We start from the raw sequence: 22,842 nt of genomic DNA on the forward strand, positions 1-22,842 counted from the left end.
TATTTTGGTGTGGAAATGGAACATTTGGAAACAGTCATTAAAATAGAGAATTAATTAACATTTTTGTACTGACTAATGTGAACTGCAGTGTTTTCTAACAAGGTTATTCATCATCACAAAGAAATTTTCTTAGCTGAATCCACTTGAAAATATTTAGAAATAGCTTAATTGTAGTAGAAATGGAGATTAGGTCACTTTTCACTCACTCTTTCCTGTTTCCATTCTGCTTGGAGCACCTGATTTGAAGCATTGCAGCTAGTTTCCTCTTTGCTTGAATGGTATTTATGTAAGGAGATACGCTGACTTTCATTGGTTTACTCTTTTGTTTCAGTGGTTTAATAAGAAACTATGAAACAGATATTGTGCAATTGCAAGACCAGTGCTCCAGGAAGCTGAAAAGTAGTTGAAGGAAAGGAGTGTGTAAACAAGGCTTTAAAAAAATATTTAATAAACTGGAAAGCAACTTTAGCAGTTGCATCTCCATCATCTAGACTGAAAGGAGTTCATATGGCCAAGTCAAGGAAAGAATCAGACTGACAGATGCAATTGTTTAAGTTATGAGGAACACTTGCCTGTGGGGTCTCCCGCTAAACAGACTTGCTGCTTTTTACTGTGTATGGATTTCTGCAGTGAACTGTACTTTCTCAAGAAACTGTCAAAACTTATGTACAAGTAACCTGGTAAGTTTTGAAAACTGTATTTCATCTTTTGAAACATAGATGGTTGTTAGCACTGTAGGAACTTCCTATTATGTATGTTTTTAAAATTTATTTTAAATACTGTGTCTGAGTAAAAGCAGAGTTTGAGAACAAATGTTTTGTGGAACCTGGTAAGTAAGAAACCCCATTAAGCAGATTGCATGGGTTTTCATTTTATACTTTCTTTATATCCTTATGTTCCAGCAGCTCCTGAAATTACTCTAAGTGCTAAAGACCCTGGAGGGTGGAAGAGAGAAACCTTTGTTCTTTCAGTTCATGCACTTATCAGTTTGTCTAGTCTACAACTTCTCTTATGCAAACTGAGGAAACGTGTGAATTCACAAGAAATTATCTGGGAATCTTTGGTTTGCACAGTTATAATGAACTAGTTTCAACTTCTTTTTTAAGTCACCTATCCTTTAAATTGTAGATAGAACTTTCAGTATTAAAGTGATTGGATCCTTAATCTTATGCTTTCTTAGTGTTCCTTTGAGTAGTTGAGTGGAATTTACTATTTTTCCTTCTACTGATGCACAACGATAAGCAGAACCACCCAAATCCAGACAATAATTCTGCATGAGACTTTCAGGAGTTCCCTCCTTGTTTCTATTTGCCTGAAATGTTGATGTTGTTTAGAAGACCATGTACCTTTGCTCTGTAAAAGGACATTTTGTGCCTTGGGCTAACTAACTGTGGAAATTTACTGCAGAAGACTCACCTGCTCTATGTCATACGTTTGTTTGACAGTTCCTTTCTAACTCTTGCACCAGTGAAAGAGTTAATTGCCTTTCCTGATGAAAGCCTATCATGCGGTGATAACTTTAATGGGGATCCTTTGATTTAAGCTTAAATTAATTCAGAATAAGAAATAAGTTGCTCTTCCTCTCAGCTTTGAAAGACAGGAAAATCACATTCATGTTCAGTGAGCGTATTGTGTAAGGGATTCAGATGAGAAAAATATAATCTTGGAGTCTGAGAGCTGTACATCTTATTTTTTGTCTCCAGTCTACTTGCTGTGTTCCCATTTGCTTTGTGACACCTTTGACTGTCACTATTGTCATCATGTGCCCAGTCTGTTGAAAATTTCTGCCTAAAAATTGTTTTTTTAAGGGTGCTCTTACCTCTTTGCAGGACAAAACTGAAGACCTAATATTCAGCTTCTTGAGGGTTGTCAGATACATCCTCAAATCATTTGCACTTCACAGGCAGTGACTGGTTTTGCACAATTTGGATGTTGTGGAAAACTAACCACCTTAGCTGGAGAGCACTTTTGGCAGAGGAGGAATGGTGGTCACCATATGGCTGAGTAAAACCCCTTCAAAAGGAGACCAGACAGAAGGGATTTAGCTTCAAGGAAGGTTTTTCCTGTTCCCAAGAGGTCAAAGCCACTTGGCTTTCTCATTTATGCCCAACAGATTTCTGAAGGATTTGTTACTGACTCAGTGAGCCAGAAACAGGAGATGAGAGCCAGATTCTTACCTGAGATAATTAAATTAACAACAACTGGTTCTGCCAATGTCTTTGTGGTACCATGAAATTAGTCTCAAGTGAGAAGCTACTGGTGTGTCAACAATAAATTTCTTCAAATTAGGAAACACTTGTCAAAGAAAATGTGTTTTACAAGAATCCAATGCATTAATGTATTTTAATCAAATAAGTTTGGGGAAACATTTTGACTCCATAAAAATACATGTATTTCTCTTATAGGAAGGAGAACTTGGAATAAGTAACCTTTGCAATGTTAGTGACATCACTGGAGCAGTGAGTAATGGTTTACTTTGCTAATTACTGACATTTTATGTTACTGCTATTTGAATAAAATGGGTACAATGATCAATCATATTGTCAAAGACTTCACGTAAATGAGCACAGTTGCCTGTCTGACATAAGTCAGTAGGTTGTGTGCTCAGATTTGGCTCAAATTATTAAAGACAAAGCTATCTTTTTTTGCTTAAAGAAAATGTGTAAAAAGCGTAGTTCTCTGTTGTGAGTCACGTTCATGTTTGTGATCTACAAAGTTCATAATCAGTTTTGAGAAAATGAGTCAAAGCTAGTATTCCCTCCAAAATGTAAATAGCTAAGATTTTTATTCAACCACCTTTGTATAGTAAAGTAGCTTATTTTGTTTTCTAGTGATTTGATGGGAGAAATCTTAAAATGGCAATTGTTGAAAAATTAGAGTATTGTAGGACTTCAAATGGTTGTGTCTACTGGGGGGCCTCTTTAGCCTGACATGAGTTTTCCATGGCAGCATTCTTGTAAAAACTTTAGCTGATGTTCTTCTAGTGCATATTTCACATGCTGTTCAAGCTGCTGGTTATACATAGTACTTGAAGAGCAGTGAAGAATTAAGTCATCAATATTTTCCACAGAGATTAGTGGGAAGCAGACTCTCAACGACTGGTATCTAGCAAGGCTGGGTCATTTATGATGCTGGGACCATAAAAGGCTGTGCTATCATGATAATACATGGCAAGGTTGACTTGCTTATTTAGGTTACTGTGTATCTTTGCTCAGTGTTATCAAGTATTACTACTTGTTTCATGAGGCTTCCAGCTTCCCTTTAAAAAAAAATAATAAATGCACATGACCATTAGGAAATGGATGGGACAGAATGAATAAGAAAGATCCAGCAACACATCTAAACCACATAACATTTATAACATCTTTGAAAACTCATAGTTTAAAAGCTGATGCCTCCCCTGTTGGAGAGTGGGGGGCTTGTGTTGAACAGCTTTCCACTGTGCTTGGCTGTGCTGCATACTGCTTATTTGTTACTTCTCCACAGAGGACAAGTGACAAAATAAAGCTGGGAGAGAGGGAGCCCTGGCCACACACATCATAGCTGACTGGGTGACTCATTCCCAGAGCAAGAGTGAACATGGACTACCTTAGCCAGGGCTCCTTCTGTCTCTGTGCATCAGCCCTTTCCCACGGCCTGGGTAAAGCTGAGCACCCTCCTCAGGTGATATTCACATTCTGCTCAGGTGTCCTGCAGTCCTTTTAGTGCTCTCAGTACATGCAAGAGTGTCCAAGTTTTTACCAAAGCTGAACAGGTAATCGAGCATCTACTGTTTTGCACAAACCAGTCTCTAAGAATGATTTATTTTTTCTTCAGCTCTATATTTGATTTTACATTGGGAGGGCACTATACAATGTAAGTCCCTTACTGTACTATCAGAGTACCTATAAACTTTGGTATATTTACTGGTTTTGTTACCGAGTTTAAGTGCTATTTTATTTAAGCCTATTTTATTGCTAAGCCTATTTTATTGCATAGCACGAAGGAGCTAAATGACTTGGTCATGGAGGTTGTTTTACTGCAGCTGGAAATTGATCTATTGTCCTCACTTTTAGAGCTGGAGCATCCTGTCTCTTTAAAAATGTGCTTTCCAAGTCCTTTTTAAAGCCACCATCTGTCTTTGCAGTGCACACAGGGATGTCAGTTTTGGAACGCTACAGTGCAAATCAACTGCCCACTGAAATGTGTGAGTATTGCCTCTGCTTTGTCTCTATAGCACTTTTCTCCAGCCCATCAAGTATGGCAGATGTGGAAAACTTAACCAGAACAGTGTTTCTATGAAAAGATGTAATGTCCATAATTTCTCTCAGTATGTTTTTTTGGGAAGTTAATAATTCTTGCTATGGGTGTTACCTGTACTGTCAAAAGTCTTCATTGTATTTGCTAAAATGTGGGGACATTTTACCCTTCATTAGGCTCAACCACTCACCCAGACTTTCAGGCAGTGAGAAAGAAGTAGAGCTTTTCAGGATTTTACTCTATTGGGGCCTACCTCAGAATTGTATGCAGGTGTAAATAAAGCACATGGTCTTTACTAGATTTATTTCTTGCTTTTACTAGACCAGATGGATGAGAATTAACATTGGTCTGGGCCAGCTGCCATAGTAGTTTTTAAACTGCTTTTTTTTTCTGGACCTCTTGAACACCTGAAGCTCGTTCATCCTTGGCACGATTTTAATGTTGACTTTCTGGTTTTTCAAGTGTAGATTCCACTTCTTTCATTTTTCCCAGTGATACGGTTTTGTAGTGTACTTTCACTGTAAGAAACTTCTAATTAACCATTATTTTGTGTTTGAAATACTCTGTGATTATATTTATGGTAATCCCACATCTTATTCATTTGTTTTTTGGCAGAACAAGACATACACAAGACCATGTGAGGTAAGCTAAATGCTATCAGGGCAAATGAAAAAAAAAAATCATTATTTCAGTGGTTAGTATGTCCACACAGTGCTAAGAAATACTGTGGAGATACACAAATCTTATCAATCCAGGTCTAATTGTTTTGTGCTCTCTAAAGCTGAAGAATGAGTTAAGTACCTGAATCCTATCTTTCCAGCATGGTGGCTAAGGGCATGTTTGCATTAAAAACTGCTGTGTAGCAAAGAATATTGCTTTAAAGAAAGCAGACTAATCAGACCAGTATGGAATGCAGTGCAGATGTATTTAAACTGTGTTCTAGGCTCGCATAGGAGTCTTGCTCTACCCAGTTTTTCATTAATGCTGTGAAAGGCAGAGAATGCTTATTACGGCTGATATGACACCAGCTTGGCGAGAACTGGAAACAAAGAGTGGGAGCCAGAGGACAAAACACTCTTGACTGGGTCAACAATCCAAATGAAGTAAAATGCTATTTAGTAAGGAGTAATGTGCTGTCCTTTAGGAAGAGATCTCAAATGGGGAGTACCTGGTCTGTGCTGCAGATGCACTGGTGTTTACAGTGATAAGTATGGCGCAACAAAATGCTGCTAAAGACAGTGCCTTTCTGAGAACCATTTATCATGAACGTAGAATGTAGGATGGGAATGAAGTGTTTGCAGGATTGTGTTGGGGGTTCTTGAGACCCATTGGCAAGCCAGAAATTCCATTAAATGGAGTGGGTTTTTAAATGTTTTTCTAATCTGTGAAACTGTGACCATGACAAACATTTACAGATATGCTAAATGGTGGGTTTGGAGTGTAGTAACAGTCCAAGAAGTAACCAAATTTTTTTTGTAGAAACAGAATTGGAGTGTGTGTGTGGGTTGTTGTTGTTGTGTTGGGTTGTTTTTTTTTTGCTTGTCTGGCCACACAATATGCACTAACTCTGCAAAGGCTTTTGTAGGATTATCTTTCCACTGAATTGGTGGGCTGACTTGACTCCCCGCATAGTCAGGCGAGCACCAGGTCACTGCATGCAGAGGATCAGGTCATTGCAGTGTGCAGGGGAAAGGAGTGGGAGTAAGAGTGGATTTCTTATTTTCAGGCAGAGCAGATGGCAAATTTCCCTCAAAATTTCTAAGGCTGGGAGCTTCAGTAATCCTCTTACCTCAAGCAAAAATTAGATCTGTGGTTTGGACAAAAATCAGAAGAATGAAAAACACGACAAAAAACAAATGGCCAGAAATGTCTGTTAAATGAAGCAGAAGGCACAATGAATCAGCATGTAATCTGGGGACACCATCCCCTACGAACTAAACAAATCCTGGTTGTAAACAAAAGCTTCAGTGTACAGTAGGTAACTGATGTCTGTTAATATCTGGATTTTTGTCTCCTATCAGTAATGATAACTCACTTGGAAATATTTATCTGAATAAAAAAACTTCTTAAATGCTTGCACTTGGCACTGAGTACCTGGTGTGAGATAATGTATATAGGAATATACCGATAAACAAGATTTTAAATCTATTTCAGCTGCAACCGTCTTGTCTGAAATAAGTGATGTGCCTTATCAGTTTCCATAGGGTATATCCTAGAATCACAGGAAAAGCAATAAAAAGAATTTGCTCACTTAACATAATGAATTGTTTCTGAATGATCTAAAGGTAAATTATCACTTAAAAGGTGGCTCCTGCATGAAGAAAAATTCAAGATTTTATAGGCTGAACGAATTTGTGGAATAAAATGAGCCCAAATAAAATCCCTGTTTTGATAAGCTCAAACCATCACCTACCAAAAGTTTTGGCTTCCCAGGAGACTGTCTTGCATGTAGCTTTGAAGCCACTGAGATCCAGCTGGAAAATGTTACTACCTCTTCTCAAGTTCTCTACCTATAAAGTAGAGTAACACTAAACTGAACTGAACACTAAACACCTAAACTGAAAACTCTGAGGAATTTTGTGTACTTAGCATGTGAACATGGAAAGCTCGCTGCCCTGGAGTATTTGTTATGTTTGCAGCTTTTAGGCATGACTGTAACAGAAGGAGTAACTGCTAAGAAGGAAATGTGAATTAGGCATGGCTGCTCTTACAGATTACTCATTTCAACTATTTTGAAAATTCACTGGAAACACATTTGTGAGACTGTGCCTCATTCATAGGAACAAGAAGGGGAAAAAGGTGAAATCCAACATGTGGAACACATCATTCACTGTTACATCCAAACTCTATGGTTGTCAACGAAGTCTGTTTCCAGCTTTAATGTAGCCCCATGTTTGTGCATTCCATAAAGGGACAGTGCGTAAGGAGGAAAACCCTAATTCAGTTCCCAGTGAATTGTTGGAAAGGCTCTCGGGAAGCTCTTCAGAGTGAGTTTGTGGTATTGCTATTGTTTTAGAATGAATATAATGATTTCCACAGGGGTTTTATGCATTCAAGTTGTCCACAGGATTTGTATGTGTTTAAAATGTGTTTGCATAATTCTAGGAGGAAGTTTGCCTTTACACAAAACTAACCAGTGAGTTCTGTACCCTACACAGACAGTTTCCTGTAAGTTTGGCTGTAGCCGTGCAGAGGATGCATATGGAGTTGAAGCACAGAGTAAGTCTGAAAAGAGTTCTGTCTCCAATTCACAGTTTGATATATTCAGTTTTAAGATTATAGTCTTGTTCTATTATCTGCATTTCTTTGAAAAATAAAATAGGAGTGTCTTGAGTGTTTTTATTAATCAGAAAATTATCACTCTTTTATTTTAACAAATACAATGAAGTTAATTCTTATTTTATAGTAGAACTTTTTTCCCCTCCATATCATGAGGGCCATGAGACTTCTAGAATCCAGTTTCTGCTGTTCAAGATGATACTCTGTTGAGCACACATCCTTGACCTGTCTGCTATCTTGAAATCATTGCCCAAATCTCCTGCAACTGATATGGAAACAGTTAGGCCAATACAGTGCTATTGTAATTGGCCCCTTGAAAATTGCTTCAGAAGTCTCTCATACGTTCTCTAGGTTTCTATTTAGCAAATTTTACTAAGAACCTGTAACTAAAAGTGCATTTCACAAGCACAGAATTGCAGTCACATTTGCTCACATTGAGCTTGTCCCAGTCTAGGCTTACTTTTTCAAGCTGGCTTTAAAATGTCGCGTGATTTATTCAGCAACATTTTCAATACATACTTTTGTCTGGTTTTATTAGCTTCACAGCTTTCAGATGTGTGGGGTAAGAGGCTTTTACCCTTAAAAAGATTGCCATGAAAGATTTTTTCTTACTGTGATACTGTATTTTCCCATCAGATTACTTGAACGAGCCTGGAGCACCATTTGTAACTACCATTGGAAGCCACAATGTCACATTAGGGTGGAAACCAGCTAACATCTCTGGGGTGAAATATATTATCCAGTGGAAGTTCAGTCAGCTCCCTGGAGACTGGAGGTACACAGAGGTAGAGGACACTTCCTTTTACTTTATAAGGAAATAGATTCTTATTTGCTCTTCATTTTATTTTAGAAAATATTGGATAATGCTAGGCACACAAAAGAGGTTTGCAAAATCATGAGTAGCATGGAGAAGCTGCAAAGTGGACAATTATTCCATTTCCTCCATCATAAGACCTAGGGACCTTGATGAAAACTAGCAGGTAGCAAGTTCAAAACTAGCAAATGAAGGTATTTCCTCTCAGAATATGTAGTTAAAACTTTCAGATACTTCTTGGCCCCTCTGGATGTTAAATTATTAAATTATTAAATTGAAACTCCTAAATATTAAAGTTGCTCAAATTACTAAATAAAGTCTGAAAAGTGACTGGACAAGTTCATGGAAAAACAAAATTGAGTTCTACTAAATGCAAACATTACCATTATTTCATGTTGAGCTGTGCTTACGAAATACCAAGACTGAAAATATTTGTGAGAAACATCACTGTAGGCTTTCTTTTTTTTATATACCTTTCCCTGAGAAATTTTTTCAGTTCTTGTGAAAGACACAATAGTTGGCCAGGTAGACCTTTGTTCTTACTCAGTATGGTTATTCTCATGTTCTTTTGCGTCAACTGTACACTTGTTATCTTGCCATCTTTTCTATTGGACCAAATTACAGAGCATGGCAAGCTGGTGCCCAAATCAAAGGTAAAGATAATTTGCTAAGCAGGAAGTTCTGAATTAATCATTGCTGAAATAATGGGGAACAATGACTTCAGATAGTAAATACTTTAGGGTAACTAGGAGCCTTTGGATCTTAAACCAGTAGTGTATATACCAACAATTTAAAATACATTACGCACAATATGCTATTACTTTGGTAGTTTTTTTTACCTTATTCTTCAAATTTATTACTATATTGCATCCATCAGCTCATTGTTTAGATTTGGTGGTGTGTTCTGAAGAAAAAAGAAGAAAAAGTCCTGAAAGGACATAAAATCAAAGTCATGCTGAAAATAAATCCCAGAATTTCCTCTTATTTTAATTTAGGATGCTGCACTTTTGTATTTTAAAATACGTATGTTATATGAGACCTCTTTTGCCCTGATAACACTGTATACAGTAGCTGCAGAAGGAGAAAAATAATAAAAACGATTGTGTGTGTGCATTAACCTAGGTAGTATCTGAAGCTTCATACACTGTCAAAGATCTTCAAGCCTTCACAGAATATGTGTTTCGAGTAGTTTGGATCATTACATCTCAGCTGCAGCTCCATTCTCCATCTAGTCCCAGTTACCGGACACATGCTTTTGGAGGTAATGAACTGTATCATTAATTATTAATTATTAGTCTTTTGGGACCATATCAGAAACATTTTGGTTTCCTTGTTTCTTTCACACAAAACATTGATGTTTAATCTTCAGAATGATGGGTGTGTTATTTGCTGGGTAGCTGTAAAAAATCTAAAATACTGCAGCCTCTTTTTGTTTGAACTAGATTATTTAGGGCTGCTTACTGCTTTTATTTTATAAATGTACACAGAAAAGTACAAGATTAAAATTGTGAGGGCACATTGAATACTTTTGTGTATAATTATGCATATTAACTTTTTGACTGAAGTATGCACACATTTTTCTGTGTTTAACCAAAAATGTTAAACATTTCTGAAATTTTATGCTGTCCCTAATCGTATTTATTAGTATAAATGAATTGACAGGTATGAAACCTAAAACTGTACCTAAAAAAAGAAAAAACATTAATGTCTTAAATGCCATCCCTGAGTCAGTTATTTTTGTCTCTTGCAGCTCCTACAACAGCTCCTATCATTAAAAACATTCAGAGTTCAAGTCCAAATACAGTTGAAGTTAGCTGGTCTCCACCACTTTTTCCAAATGGATTGATTGTTGGATATAATTTGCTCCTGACCAGTGAGAAACACAAACTGTTGAGAGCCTCAAGAGGGCATAGCTTCCAGTTCTACTCCACCTTCCCAAACAACACTTACAGGTACAAAAAGAAAACATAACCAACATGGTCAATTGCGCTGTAGCACTTCTTGCCCAGGTAGTACATGGTAAGCCTAAACACCACTTCTGCAGTTATGCTGCTTACTTATGTTCTTGCCAAAAGCAAAAGTACCTTCCTTGAGATAACAGAGTTATTCAAGATAAGTTGGCTGCATACGTGGAAGTTGGATTGGGAGCAATCTGATATAGGATCAGCAGGCTGCATTTTCTTAACTGCTGTTTTCCAGGGTTTTTGTTAAGCTTTTATGGTATGTTTCCAGTGTACTCAGGGAATGTTAGAGCAGTCCTCTCTAGTCCTTCATTTTATTAAAGACGAAGGCCTGCATTCTGCTTGCATTGATAAATACAGATCTTTCTTTGAAATTAAACCGAGTTGCTGTCCTGAGTCTGAAACCCTGTTTTGAATTTTAATTTAGAAGATTCTGTTGTTGCCTCACCTTTGAGGAATTCAGATTCTGGTTGGTTTTATTTTCACTCAAAATTTCCCAAAACATTATATTTAAATGGACATTTTCTGAATGTCAAGCAGTCCTGTAGCAGCTGCCCTATTTGGTAAAATGTTTCTTGTGCAATCTTTGAGAAGAAACATGCAAAACAAAACCTGTCTCTCTGGTTTACTGTAGGTTCAGCATTGTGGCAGTCAATGAGGTTGGTGCTGGACCCCCTGCCGAAGCCAACATCACAACTCCTGAATCCAGAGGTACAAAAGCAGCAGAGTCCTTATCACTGTCTGTTCCTGGGGACAAAGTCACTTTTGCTGGGCTGCTGTGTAACTAGTAAAAGAGAATAATATTTAGACTGTAAACACCGCATGACAAGGAGTTGCATGCTGAAGAGTCAATAGCATATCAGACAGAGTCCTGCTCTTTAGCTGTAGACATTATTAGGCTACACAGTATGGTAATAATGAGATGCTGATAAGCCCAAACAGGTTTGGCGTGAGTTGTATTACAGATGAAAAACACCTGTGGTCTGAGGCAGTGACTGAGATGGCTTGGCTCCATTTTCTACATGAGATTTTACCAGCTGACAAACAAATATATTTATTCTAATAATATTAAATGCTTAACATGAAACTCTTTTCTCAAAACATTTTCAGTTCTCTCATGCCAAATACGGGAAACCATATCAATTGTTGTTGCTTTTTCATGGCTGTATTTATTTTACTGTACTAACTAATTAATAATAATTAACTAATTGATAATACACTAAAGGTATCACTAAAAGAATTGCAGAAATTTCACTAATTGCCAGAGAAAGGTACATATTGAGATACAGCGCAAGTGAGAATGAAATCAATGTTACTAAAATGTCTCTTTAGAAAAAACAAAAGACACTCCCCCTTCCTGAAGAAATGCAGTTGTTAAACACCTGGAAACTCTTCAACCCTAGCAAACACTTTAAGTCTGTCTCTGAATCACCAGTGTTCTGCTGCTATTGGTTAGAGAAACTGAACTTATAGCTTCTCTAGTGCTTTTGAAAATATGACATCTTTTCTTTGGTGGTAGCTCAGACACACTGAGATGTCCTTACCTGGAGACTTGCAGAGGTTCACTCTAGGGTTGGCTGACCCTGAGCCACGAAAATCTGTGTCATTTGTGAAATGTCCAGAGTGGTGCAGCAAACTCTGTTCATCAAGCCAATTACCATCCAATTAACTTAAGGTAGAAAACAGCCAACCAGCCCTACCCACCCGAAAAACATCCTGAGGGAGGGAAAATATCCTGCCTCCCCTTACTAGCTGCCACAGTTGATTCACCCTGAATTGCACTGGCACACGCTTTCTTTCTGCTAATGCGAAGATGAACAACCCTTCCTCATGTACCATGTTCAGAAATTGTTACTGCATGAGGTAAAGCTGTGTAGACCTGAGACCTGAGAAGAGCCAGGGAAAGAATCTGATCTCTGTCCTAGACTGCAAAAAAATGTCATTGGAAAAGACATAAGGGAGTGGTGTTGGCTTTTTGTGATCTGCTATGGTGACATCATTACTGAAATGACTTGCAGTCTGTGCATCATGTGAGAAATACATGCAGCACAATCTATGCGGATTATCCAGGAATAAATTGGAACAGCATTCAATGACAGTCTCACGATACCCTTATGAGGAAATTGTAACTGATAACAGGCAGCTGTTTAAACTAGAGGGGGGTGGGAAGGGGGAAGGATTGCTTGGAAACTAAAATTAGGCTCAAAATAATACACCACTATTTAAAATGAAGATAGCTACCTTGTAAATCAATTTAGCAGGAGATGTGCTAGATTTTCAGGGGTCTGAGATTCAAAAGCAAGGCTAGATATCTTTCCCAGACCTATGCATAGCCCTGACAGAAGGTATGAATTTGCTGCAGAAGTTTTGGTGTGAGTTACTTGGGCCAGTATAAGCATGAAGTCAGTTTATGTGACCAAAGTTTTCCTTCATAACTTTGGAATCTGTGACTTTATTAAAAAAAAAAAAAGATAATTATCAACTTTGAAGCAGATCATAGTATGTCCTTTTTCTGTAAAAACCCTACATGTTCCTTGAAAAAAAATTACTGGTCAGCATGATGAAATATGTGAAATAAGCGTATTCTTCCCCAGCTCTGTGGGATAATATTCTAGTTTGACCAGGCTTTTCAAAGAAGCCCAAAGGGGGTTAAGTATCCCAGTTCTGCTGGGTCTGAGTATCACACAGAGTCTTAGTGCCTTGTGTTCCTCAGCAGTCCACAGGGCTTCATTTGTTCCAGCTTACTTTCCCTCACTAGGGAAGAACTCACTACTGTTACAAGAAAGGATGGTGTGAAATTCCTGTGTTGCATTCTCTACCCTGGGTGAGGAGCCAGAAGTCATGGTAATGGTGAATAACTGCCCACTTTCAATACTTGAAGAGTTTAAATTTTAGTCTGTCATTGCTAGTGTAAGAATACATTTGTACATGTACGCATATGTGTATGCGTGTCTATAAATGATGTATCTGAGTTAGGAACATTCTTCTTTCTGCTGCAGCCATCTATCTTAATTCTGAATTTTCCTCTCTGCTAGCTAAGGAAAAATCAACATGGCTTTTCCTATCCAGAAACCAGTCTTTAAGGAAGAGATACACAGAACATTTTCTTGAAGCCACCCAGTGTCTGCAAAATGGTATAAACCACAACATTACAGGTAAAATCAGACGGGGCTCTCTCCTTTTATCTCAAGTTTGGCTTAGACCTCATACTAACCAAGAACAGAATGCACCTCACCTTGCCTGAGACACTATCTAGCCTCCATTTATAGTCAGTGGGGGAGAAATAGGAACTTACAGGACATGGTTTGACCTATTTGAACTGACAGGCACTGGGAAGAGATTAATTTATCTCCCCAGTGCAACTTTTTTTTTCACTGAATCTAGGCAGCTACTTTAGAGCTGGATTTTCACATAGTATGTATCTAAACTGAGGTGAAATGAAGCCAAAGCAGATGTTTCCCTATGATTAATGACTGTATTTTACATGAACATGGGGAAGTGTTTCAAAAAGAATTAAATAATACGAAGTGTCATATAGTGTGTTAGCTAGTCTGGGGCACAGAGCTCTGTAACAAAGCACTTAGTAGCCTAAGTCACTAGACAACCATGTTATTTCAAATTACTCACCACTCTAATGTTTCTTATCTACACCGGTGCTGTACTTGGTCCTTGGAGCCAGTGTGGAAATCTTGAGTTTTTCTACGGAAGTTCACAGAGCCTCAAAGATACTTGAGAACAAATGTTGCCCCTGAATAAATATCCTTTGATAGTACGGTGGTGGTGGTGGTGGCACAGATAATGAATTCTAGGGTGAAAGGTGATTTGTGAGGAGATGCCAATTGCATCTGTTTGCCCTGAGGAGGGGCAATCAGTGTCACTTAGTTTGCAAGTTACATATCCTCTTTTTGTCTGATTACCTTTCTTAAGATCAATAGTCTATAATAATGTCACTTCCACAGCAAGTAGGAAAGTTTCCTTGTTAACTGAAGGAAGACCAGAAGTGGAGGAGAAAAAACAGTTAACTTTTCTCCAATGATGTTGGGTTGCAGATTGAAAAATACTTTTTAAGTCAAGTAGAAAAAGTAACTGAAAAACTGAAACTTATTTCTTAGATTCTCTGTGTGCATGTATCTTTCTATTTTTAGGAATTTCTGTGAATGTTTATCAGCAACTTGTCTATTTTTCTGAGGGGAATTCCATCTGGGTGAAAGGAGCTGCAAATATGTCTGATATATCCAACCTAATGCTCTTCTATGCTGGCTGGGGGAATATTACGTCCATCTCGGTAGACTGGCTTTACCAGAGGATATACTTTGTCATGAATGAAAAGGTAGTGCTCTAGGGCTTAATTAATTTCTTATTTAATTTGAACCATTACTGCGATTTATTTTACATTAGAAAATCTGATTTATATATGGATATGCATGCACAAAATATAGTTATAGGAATAGATTTTTTTACTTTAATAATATTCACACACTTCAGAGTTTTAAAAAAGGAGAAAGGCTTGAGTATCAGGTAATATTTAAAGCAAAGAGGCTATATGGAACTCTGTGTCCTTAGTTGGGTTTTTTCCATTATTTATTTTTCTCCTTAGGATGTAAAAATCTTTGGTTTTAGCTGCTTTAGTTTTGAGACTGATTTCACACCTTCCTCATACCAATATAAGTGACTTTGTTTCTGTTACTTGTTTCTCCATCTAGCCTGTTCAGTTACTATTCTGCTTCAGGAAGGTGGTCAGGTAACTAGTTGGTGATTATAATGCCCTTTATAATTGGCAAAAGATGTTCAAGAGAGAAGGTGTTTCATTCCAGTGATGACAGGTTAGATTACAACAGTTTCAGCTTGAAGTCAAAATGAAGATGGCAACTCTGCACTTGATTCCCTACTCATAAAAGATCAATTCTATAAATGGTCAGGCTTTGCTTGTACCGTTGTGTCCTGGGTTCAGCTGAACCCAGGACACTTTGTAGTCCTCCAGTGCACAAAGGACTAGAAAATTGCCCTAAATGGTTAGTGGGGAATTTTTTCTTTTCCAGTCTTCTTACCATGTCTGAGTTTTCAGTTATTGCTCAGAGAACAAGAAGTAGGAAAAGCAGCAGTGATAAAAAGATAAAAATGAGCTGCAGATGAAAAGGCGGATGACAGGGATTTCTGAATCCACTACAGGTTAGAGAATTCCCAGGGTATTGCTCACAGGATAAGAAAAGCAATTCCTTCCCTCCCTCTTTTGCCTTCCCTGCCAGATCATTTCAAAGTACAGTTTGCCTATACCCCTCCAAATTGCGTTTTTCCCTCCAACTTAGAGGTAGGAAGTCGAGAGGAGAGTAGCTGACAAACAACTCTTTCAGGGTAAGCTGCCATGGATGCATTTGTACTCGTGTACAAGTGCTATGCTTGGGTGACTGACAACTCAGGAGCCCAGAAGGACCTAGAACTGTGAGAGAGGTGTTTCATTGTCTGGTTCCCCTGAAGGGATCTCAGGTCAGCTTGTTTGCTCACTAGCAAACACCCTATGAATGCTTCACTAGTTTTGATTCTCATTCCCCAGATACATGTCTGCCATTTAGAGAACTGCACGGCAGCTGAAGACATCACTCCTCTTTATGTGACATCCCCTAGGAAGGTTATAGCTGATCCCTATAATGGGTAAGTGTCCTCCTTTGAGCACGTGGTGTCAAAGGTGCTATAAAGCTTCTAATTTTCTTCACTTCACTAGTCATCTGGGTTCCTGTTTCTGACTTTTGCCTTACCAAAACAGTGCAATTGGCAACAAACAACAAACTAAGAAACAGTTGGAAAATGAGTGACAACATGCAACATTGTTTTCTTCATATTCTTCCCTATGGTGTTAGCAGAGGAGATAAAGTATTTCCAAAGCAGAAATTAGGTTTTCAGACATGCAGGGCTTTTACGACTATGAAGATCTATGCACCTTAAATGTCCATGTTTAACACTTGAGGTATTATGGAAGAATACTCTCCAATAATCTGTCAGCCAAATCCCCCGAAGGTAAAATGAGATGTGCTTAATTCTCCCAGGATGTACATTAATAGCACCAAAACCATTTTCCTATTGTCTGCATAAAGACAGGCACATCTCTAAGCTGTTAAAATATTTGTGACTCATCTACAGGGTTCTTGCACTGTAGTTATTTGGGTCTATTTTGCTCTATGGCCAGCTATATTTTCTGTCTCCTGGAGGATGGCATATACAGAGCAAACCTTCAACTCTTTCCTGGCACTGCCTCCACAGCTTCACCAGTAGTGAAATACAGTGCTCTGAGAGACTTCATGATCAACTTCCAATCTAAGAGACTTATTTTCTTCAACAAAACAGAACAGGCCTTTGTGTCAGGTTTTCTTGATGGCTCAGAATTTCACACACTGCGATCGCACGTGCCACTTCATGATGTGGAGAGCTTTTTTTATGAGGATAACACATTTACTGTCACAGACGGCTGGGCAGTTTTCCATGAAGAGGTCTCCCCACTGGGGAGTTCTAGCTTCAATGAGTACATTGTGGATTGCAATTTGGCATATCCAGAGTACTTTGGCTTTGGCAACTTGGTTATCTATGGAGCATCAACTCAGCCTTTTCCATTACCAACTTCTCCTTGGCTTGTCACGGCACTATTTGGACTGCACCAAGCTGTGATCTGCTGGAGACCACCTGAACACACTATTGGAACCAGTAAGTTCAGTTGTTTCTTCCTGAAAGTCCACTCCTTTCCTTTCCAGAGGAATAACTTCCTGGCTTTCTTTTTCCTGATGCTGGGCTTTGGTGACTTCAATAGCTGGTCCTGCTGGAAGATGTGGAATTACCTCAGTTTGAAAAATTTACCCCCAAATTTGCCAGTAAAATAGCTAAATTGACTGGCTAAGTTAATACAGGTTTATATCAGTAACTCATTTGTCATCTGCAAGATTAATTAAGCAAGACTCCATCTTCAGTATGGTATGGTGTAGCAGTAATGGTTGCTGATATCACACAGAAAATGCATGCCAGAGAGGTAATGACTTCTGATCAGTGACTGTGCTATGGTCTCTACCCTCTGTGCGTGTGTCTTTAATCAGCAGAAAATGACCTGGTTGGGGAAAATTTTGGTTCTTCCAACTTCATTCTTCATGGGGGATTGAGCCACAATTCTTGGTTTGTCCCAGAGCTAGAGGACGCAAATTTTCAATTTATTTTTAATTTCTTAATTACCCTGATGCTGGAATTTTTGAAATGAGCCTCCAATATACAGTTTTCTCAAATAACATGTATCACCTGTTACAGCCATCTACTCTATAATGACATGATTGCTTGGATCTCACAGGTCTGTCTGCTTGGCAGAACTGGACCTATGATGTGAAAGTGTCATCTCAACATCCATCTGAGAAGGAATGGGTTTTCTCAAACATTAGAGACACCAGGTTTACAGTGAAGGAGCTGGCCAGCTTCACGGCTTATGAAGTGTCAGTCAGAGCTGTATCTCCCGCTGGTGAAGGGCCATGGTCAGAGACATTTAGAGGCACAACTTTAGAAGAAGGTGAGAATTGCTTTGCCAGCTAGGAGAAATGAAGAACAACTTATGCATATAGATTTCCACTTGATGAGGCCCCAGCTTTGGGCAAAGACTGCAAAATGAAGGGCACAAAAAGAATTGTCAAAAAGAATACATGATAAGTAAATTTTCTTTTAGTTAAAGTAGTAAGACTCTCAAACTATGTTAATGGTATTATATGTATTATGTATTTATGATTACTACTTATTTACCTTTTTCTAATGCAAATATTCTATCAAACACATTATTTTGTACACTATCAAATGAACAGTTATTAGAGGTGTTATTCCTTTCCTGTGCTCTGTAAAGCACTTTCTATGATGAAGTGGTTTGAGCAGCGCCGTGAGGGTTAGTAACAGTTTAGGGGAGAGTGCAGGCTTACTAAAGGCTAAAAATCCTTGATTTGCACATAGGTAACAGGGGAAATGGATGTGTGCACAATGTCTGAGATTTGTAGATCTTTGGAATGTTTTTTGAAACCTAGTTTCCCCATAATAACCTCTGTCTGAGGGGAAAATATATTTCAGTTTAAGGCACTGGTCTGGCACTTTAGATAGATTGGATATAAGGAGGAAATTTTTTTCCTGTTAGGGTGGTGAGGCACTGGAATTGGTTGCCCAGGGGGTTGTGAATGCTCCGTCCCTGACAGTGTTCAAGACCAGGTTGGATGAAGCCTTGCGTGGCATGCTTTAGTGTGAGGTGTTCCTGCCCATGGCAATGGGGTTGGAACTAAATGATCTTGAGGTCCTTTCCAGCCCTAACTGTCCTATGATTTTATGATTAGGGGGGTGACTCTTGCCCGACTTCAGTAAGGCCAGGTCAAAACCCACAGTGGTTTTTTAACATCTAACAAGGTTCCAAATTGCTTTATAGTTCTGAACCTAATCTCGCCCTGAATCTCTGGTTTTCTCAAATTCAGATATTTTCATGCCTTTCTTCTTTATCCATTATTCCTTAGGGTAGGCACAGTTTTAGTTATGCTTCTGCAACTTTCCAGAAACAGGAACACCTGCTATTGAAATACAAATATTATGCAACTGTTGCTTGTTGGTGTGCACAATTGCAGTTTTCTTTCTTTATCAGCTGAAGAAGAACCGTATATGTTGACAGTGGGGTCTGAAGGGCTCTGGAAGCAGCGGTTGGATAGCTATGGGCCAGGAGAACTCCTCTATCCTCATATAAGAAATATTTCAGGTAAATACTGAACAACCAGCATGCTGCTGCTAAAAACTTGTCGGCATTTATTAGCCCTCCATAAATTTCATCAGCAGGACTGAAAGACAGGAGCTTTCATTGCAGCACTCTAGACTTGAATGCAGTGCAATAAAGCAGCTTCACTGAGCCATCCTTTTTTCTACTTTATGGATCAAATTAATTCTTAATGAATGCCTACTGACATCACCACAGTTACAGCAGAGCTAAAATCAAGTCTTTGAACTAAATATTTCCACCTCCAGCATCCTAATATATGTCATAAATTTATAATCATCAGGGCTACATATGTACTATGTAAGTTTATATAATAAACATTCTATTCCTATAATTCCATAATACATTGTATTCCTATAAGGAAGTATCTATCTGCATGTTAAGTGAGTCTAACTGTTCATTTTTATTTATTTTTTTTTTAAAATGAAGTGCCTGGCTACTTTTTATTTATTTATTTTTTAAATATGGATTTTTATTTATGTGTTTGTGAAATGATTAATATCTTCCCTTTCTTCTTCAAGACCTCGACTGGTATAATGACACTCTTTATTGGATTAACTCCATGGGGGAAGTTCAGACCTGGTCACTGAACAAAAGAGAGGCTACCACTAGGAATACTTATGTATCTGACATCAGAAATGCCAGGATGTTGGCCTTTGATTGGTTAGGTCAATGCTTGTACTGGGCTGGCAAAGCAAATACGGTAGGTATAATTGCACTTCAGAAAAGGGAAAAAACCCCATAATGTCAACAAGAAAGACTGTAAATCAGTATTTGGGAAGATAATACCTACTTCTTGCAACTTGAGATGCATTTGGACCTTTTGCTATTATAGTGTAGAGAACAAGGAGATCTTTCTTCCCTTGAGTGAATTTCCCAGACTTGCACAAAAGTTTGGGGTAAAATGTTCTCTAATATTTACTAAAGCAGGATACTGAATTCCAGGTGCAAAACAGGCAAATCAAACATGCTATTAACAGCTTTGTTGGATTCAGCATTGTAAAAATATGTGAAGATGGTGAAAATGGAGGCTGCCAAGTTGATCTGAGCTAAGACATAGATGGACTTTATTTTAATCAGATTTGACACTATTTGTTTACACAGAGATTTTCAAGATTGGCCTCTATACTGTAATATTTTGCAGATCACTGCAGATAAAAAAATAATTACAATTCCACTTGTACACTTTCATATCAGGAACACTGATGTGAATTATTTAAAAGGTATCTGACTTCAAAATTGCAGTGCTAATTTATGCAGTGCTGTCAAATTATGCCTTTCATTTCTTGTAAGTGCAAAGTCAGAAGCTGTTTTAAAAACTGGAGCAAGAAGGCCAGATTTCACCCTGCCTTGCACCCTCATTTACACTTGTGAATAGTGAATATAAAGTGGGTGAGAAATTCTTGTCAGACAGAAGGCTGCCAAAACTGGGAAAGCCAAGAGGAAGAGATATTTCAGCTTTTTCTTTTGTTACTTTCTGGCAAACATTAACTAATAATTTTGCCTTATTCTTCATACTTGTACTCTGAATACAAAAGGTTTAGGCTTTTAAAGCCTAAGGCTTGCATAAGCTTCTGATAAACCGCTGTGGAAAAGTCATGTATGTATACTCAATTGATCATGGCTGATAATTTAGGTGTGATGTTAAAAGCAATTTGTTTCTCCCTAGATCTACAGAAAATCACTGCTCAGAGACCATACGGATATTGTGGCTCATGTTGTGTTTCTAGTGAAGGATCTAGTAGTGGATTCAGTAAATGGCTATTTGTACTGGGCCACAACGTATTCAGTGGAGAGCGCAAGACTGAATGGAGAGGAGTATCTTACGTTACAAGAGCAGCTACAGTTTTCTGGTAAACAGGTGACTAATTTTTTTTTTTTTTTTGGGGGGGGGGGGTTGCAGGGGAGGTACAGGACAGGGGTGTATTTTAGTGGTTTGATCTCTTGAATATAGTCCGTGTTTACTTTGTCAAAATCAGTGTGTTATGACCAGAAGAAGAATATGCCTTTCTTGCAATAGTGTTATATCATTTTGAGAACAGTGTAAGAATTAAATCATGTAATAGCTGTACTAAAAATTTCTAAATTCTAAAGTCAGACCCTTGCAACAAAATGTGACATTAAAGATGTCCTTATTGTTGTAAGGTTGCTCCTTCCCATATGTGAAAAGTACTTGCTCTTCCCAAATGACTTAAGTCTAATGGTCAGTTCTGGCTTTTCCATCAGAATATGGAGCCAGAGTTCCATAGCGTCGTGCCTCCTTTCATATGTTTCCCAGCTTGTGGGTCCTGGCAGGGTCAGTTTTGAGGCTAGACACTTGCCAGGGACACCGGAGTTGCACTTCAGGCTGTAGAGGTGCTGCTGCAGAGACAGACTTGGCCTGTGCAGATGAGAGAAGGGGGACAGCAGCTGATGCCATACTTGTGCTCAGTGCAGCTGGCCCTGCCATAGTCTGTCACAGCTTGTTGCTGCTGCAGCACTGGTGGGGATGTCACATCTGCCACTGACAGTCCCCATTCTGCTTGATCCTGTCCACCATGCAGTGGCAACAGCAGTGCTTTGGGGTTCTTGAGACTCTCCATCCCCAACTCACTCTTAACCTTTTCTTCCCCATCTTCTCTACTTCTCTTGCCCAAGTTAGACACAGGCCTGGCCCCAGCTTGGCCCCTTTTATTTTGCTCTGTGCTGCTGGGGAGCTCCAGGAGGCTGAGAAGAGTCTGCTGTAAAGCAGAACAGATCCTCAGGGACAAGGGAAGGGGGCTTCTTGCAGAAGCAAGTAAAGAGTATAGGGGGAGCAAAGCTATGGGAGGTTGTTGTTTTAGCTGTATTAAGGTAGATAATGGGTCCCATGCAAAGATGAGCTGTAGAGGAGAAATAGAGATGACATGCTTAGCTATAGCTCACCAAAGCCCATGCAATATGTGGAAGCCCATTAACTCTTCTTCCCTACTTGGAGAGTTTTTGATGTGCTCTGAGGTCCTCACAGACAGTCTCTGAGTCTCTGCTGACCTCTACCATGCTTTTATTCTCCATTTTCCCCTCTCTGGTGTCCTATGAAACTCTTAAGGCCTTGGTTCACTGCTGGGTCCTCATGGATCATTGTTGCCTTCCCCAGTCCTGTCCTGCCTCGGCCACTATGTGGAATTTGCCATGTTAAGGACTTGTCCTCATTCTTGCTAGGTGGGACTCAGTGTGACCTGTGCACTGAAGGAACTTGAGACTGGATATTCACCTCATGAAAAGAATTGCCAGGGTCTCAGCAGCCACATATGTGTCCTTCCTTTCTTTCATTTCTTTCCCTTTTTTCCTATCCTCCTTTTCTTCCTTTCCTTCTCTTCTTTCCCTCCCTGCCTCTTCCTCTCTCACTCTCCTCCTGGTGTATCTGGGAGAAAAGTAATGGATGACCCAATTCCCTGGCAAGAGAATTCCTTACTAACACAACAGGGACTGAAGGACTCTGGGAGTCAGTGTAATTGGGACTGCAGACCCAGTGAACCTTTGAACCTTTTCCAGGCTGTGCCCTGAACAGGTCATGCTGAGAGACTGTGATGTCTATTGCACTGCTTTAACTCCTTGGAGTCTCTCTCAAAGAAGAGCTGAATGCTCCTCAGCTCAAACCACACTCTGTGTGGGGTTTTGCCCTCTCTTCCATTCATTGGAGCAAAGCATAGGTTGACTGCCACAGAAATGGTCAACTCAGATATATTATCTGCTGCACCAGATTTCTTTGAAACACAGCTCTTGCTAAAGAAGCCTTTGTTTTTATTGAATCTGTTGTACAATTTATGCTT

The 22,842-nt window shown here is 38.9% G+C and overlaps 1 protein-coding gene across 1 annotated transcript in view; it reads left to right on the forward strand.

Moving 5' to 3' along the window:
• Positions 1-356: 356 nt before the first annotated feature.
• ROS1 (ROS proto-oncogene 1, receptor tyrosine kinase) overlaps positions 357-22,842 on the forward strand; it is a 71,748-nt gene continuing 49,262 nt past the window's right edge. The window contains exons 1-17 of the mRNA XM_061460056.1: positions 357-680; positions 2,406-2,459; positions 4,127-4,186; positions 4,855-4,881; positions 7,398-7,458; positions 8,155-8,303; positions 9,455-9,593; positions 10,083-10,284; positions 10,928-11,004; positions 13,329-13,448; positions 14,439-14,623; positions 15,845-15,942; positions 16,475-16,986; positions 17,615-17,827; positions 18,926-19,036; positions 19,573-19,754; positions 20,721-20,912. Of these exons, the coding sequence (XP_061316040.1) occupies positions 558-680; positions 2,406-2,459; positions 4,127-4,186; positions 4,855-4,881; positions 7,398-7,458; positions 8,155-8,303; positions 9,455-9,593; positions 10,083-10,284; positions 10,928-11,004; positions 13,329-13,448; positions 14,439-14,623; positions 15,845-15,942; positions 16,475-16,986; positions 17,615-17,827; positions 18,926-19,036; positions 19,573-19,754; positions 20,721-20,912 (2,505 nt within the window). The 5' untranslated portion in view covers positions 357-557. The remainder of the gene's footprint in view (positions 681-2,405; positions 2,460-4,126; positions 4,187-4,854; positions 4,882-7,397; positions 7,459-8,154; positions 8,304-9,454; positions 9,594-10,082; positions 10,285-10,927; positions 11,005-13,328; positions 13,449-14,438; positions 14,624-15,844; positions 15,943-16,474; positions 16,987-17,614; positions 17,828-18,925; positions 19,037-19,572; positions 19,755-20,720; positions 20,913-22,842) is intronic.

Source organism: Pezoporus flaviventris, unplaced genomic scaffold, assembly GCF_033815535.1.
Source record: "Pezoporus flaviventris isolate CSIRO_AGI_PZ_B2104156 unplaced genomic scaffold, CSIRO_AGI_Pfla_v1 ptg000031l, whole genome shotgun sequence".
In the NCBI taxonomy this organism is placed as follows: domain Eukaryota; kingdom Metazoa; phylum Chordata; class Aves; order Psittaciformes; family Psittacidae; genus Pezoporus; species Pezoporus flaviventris.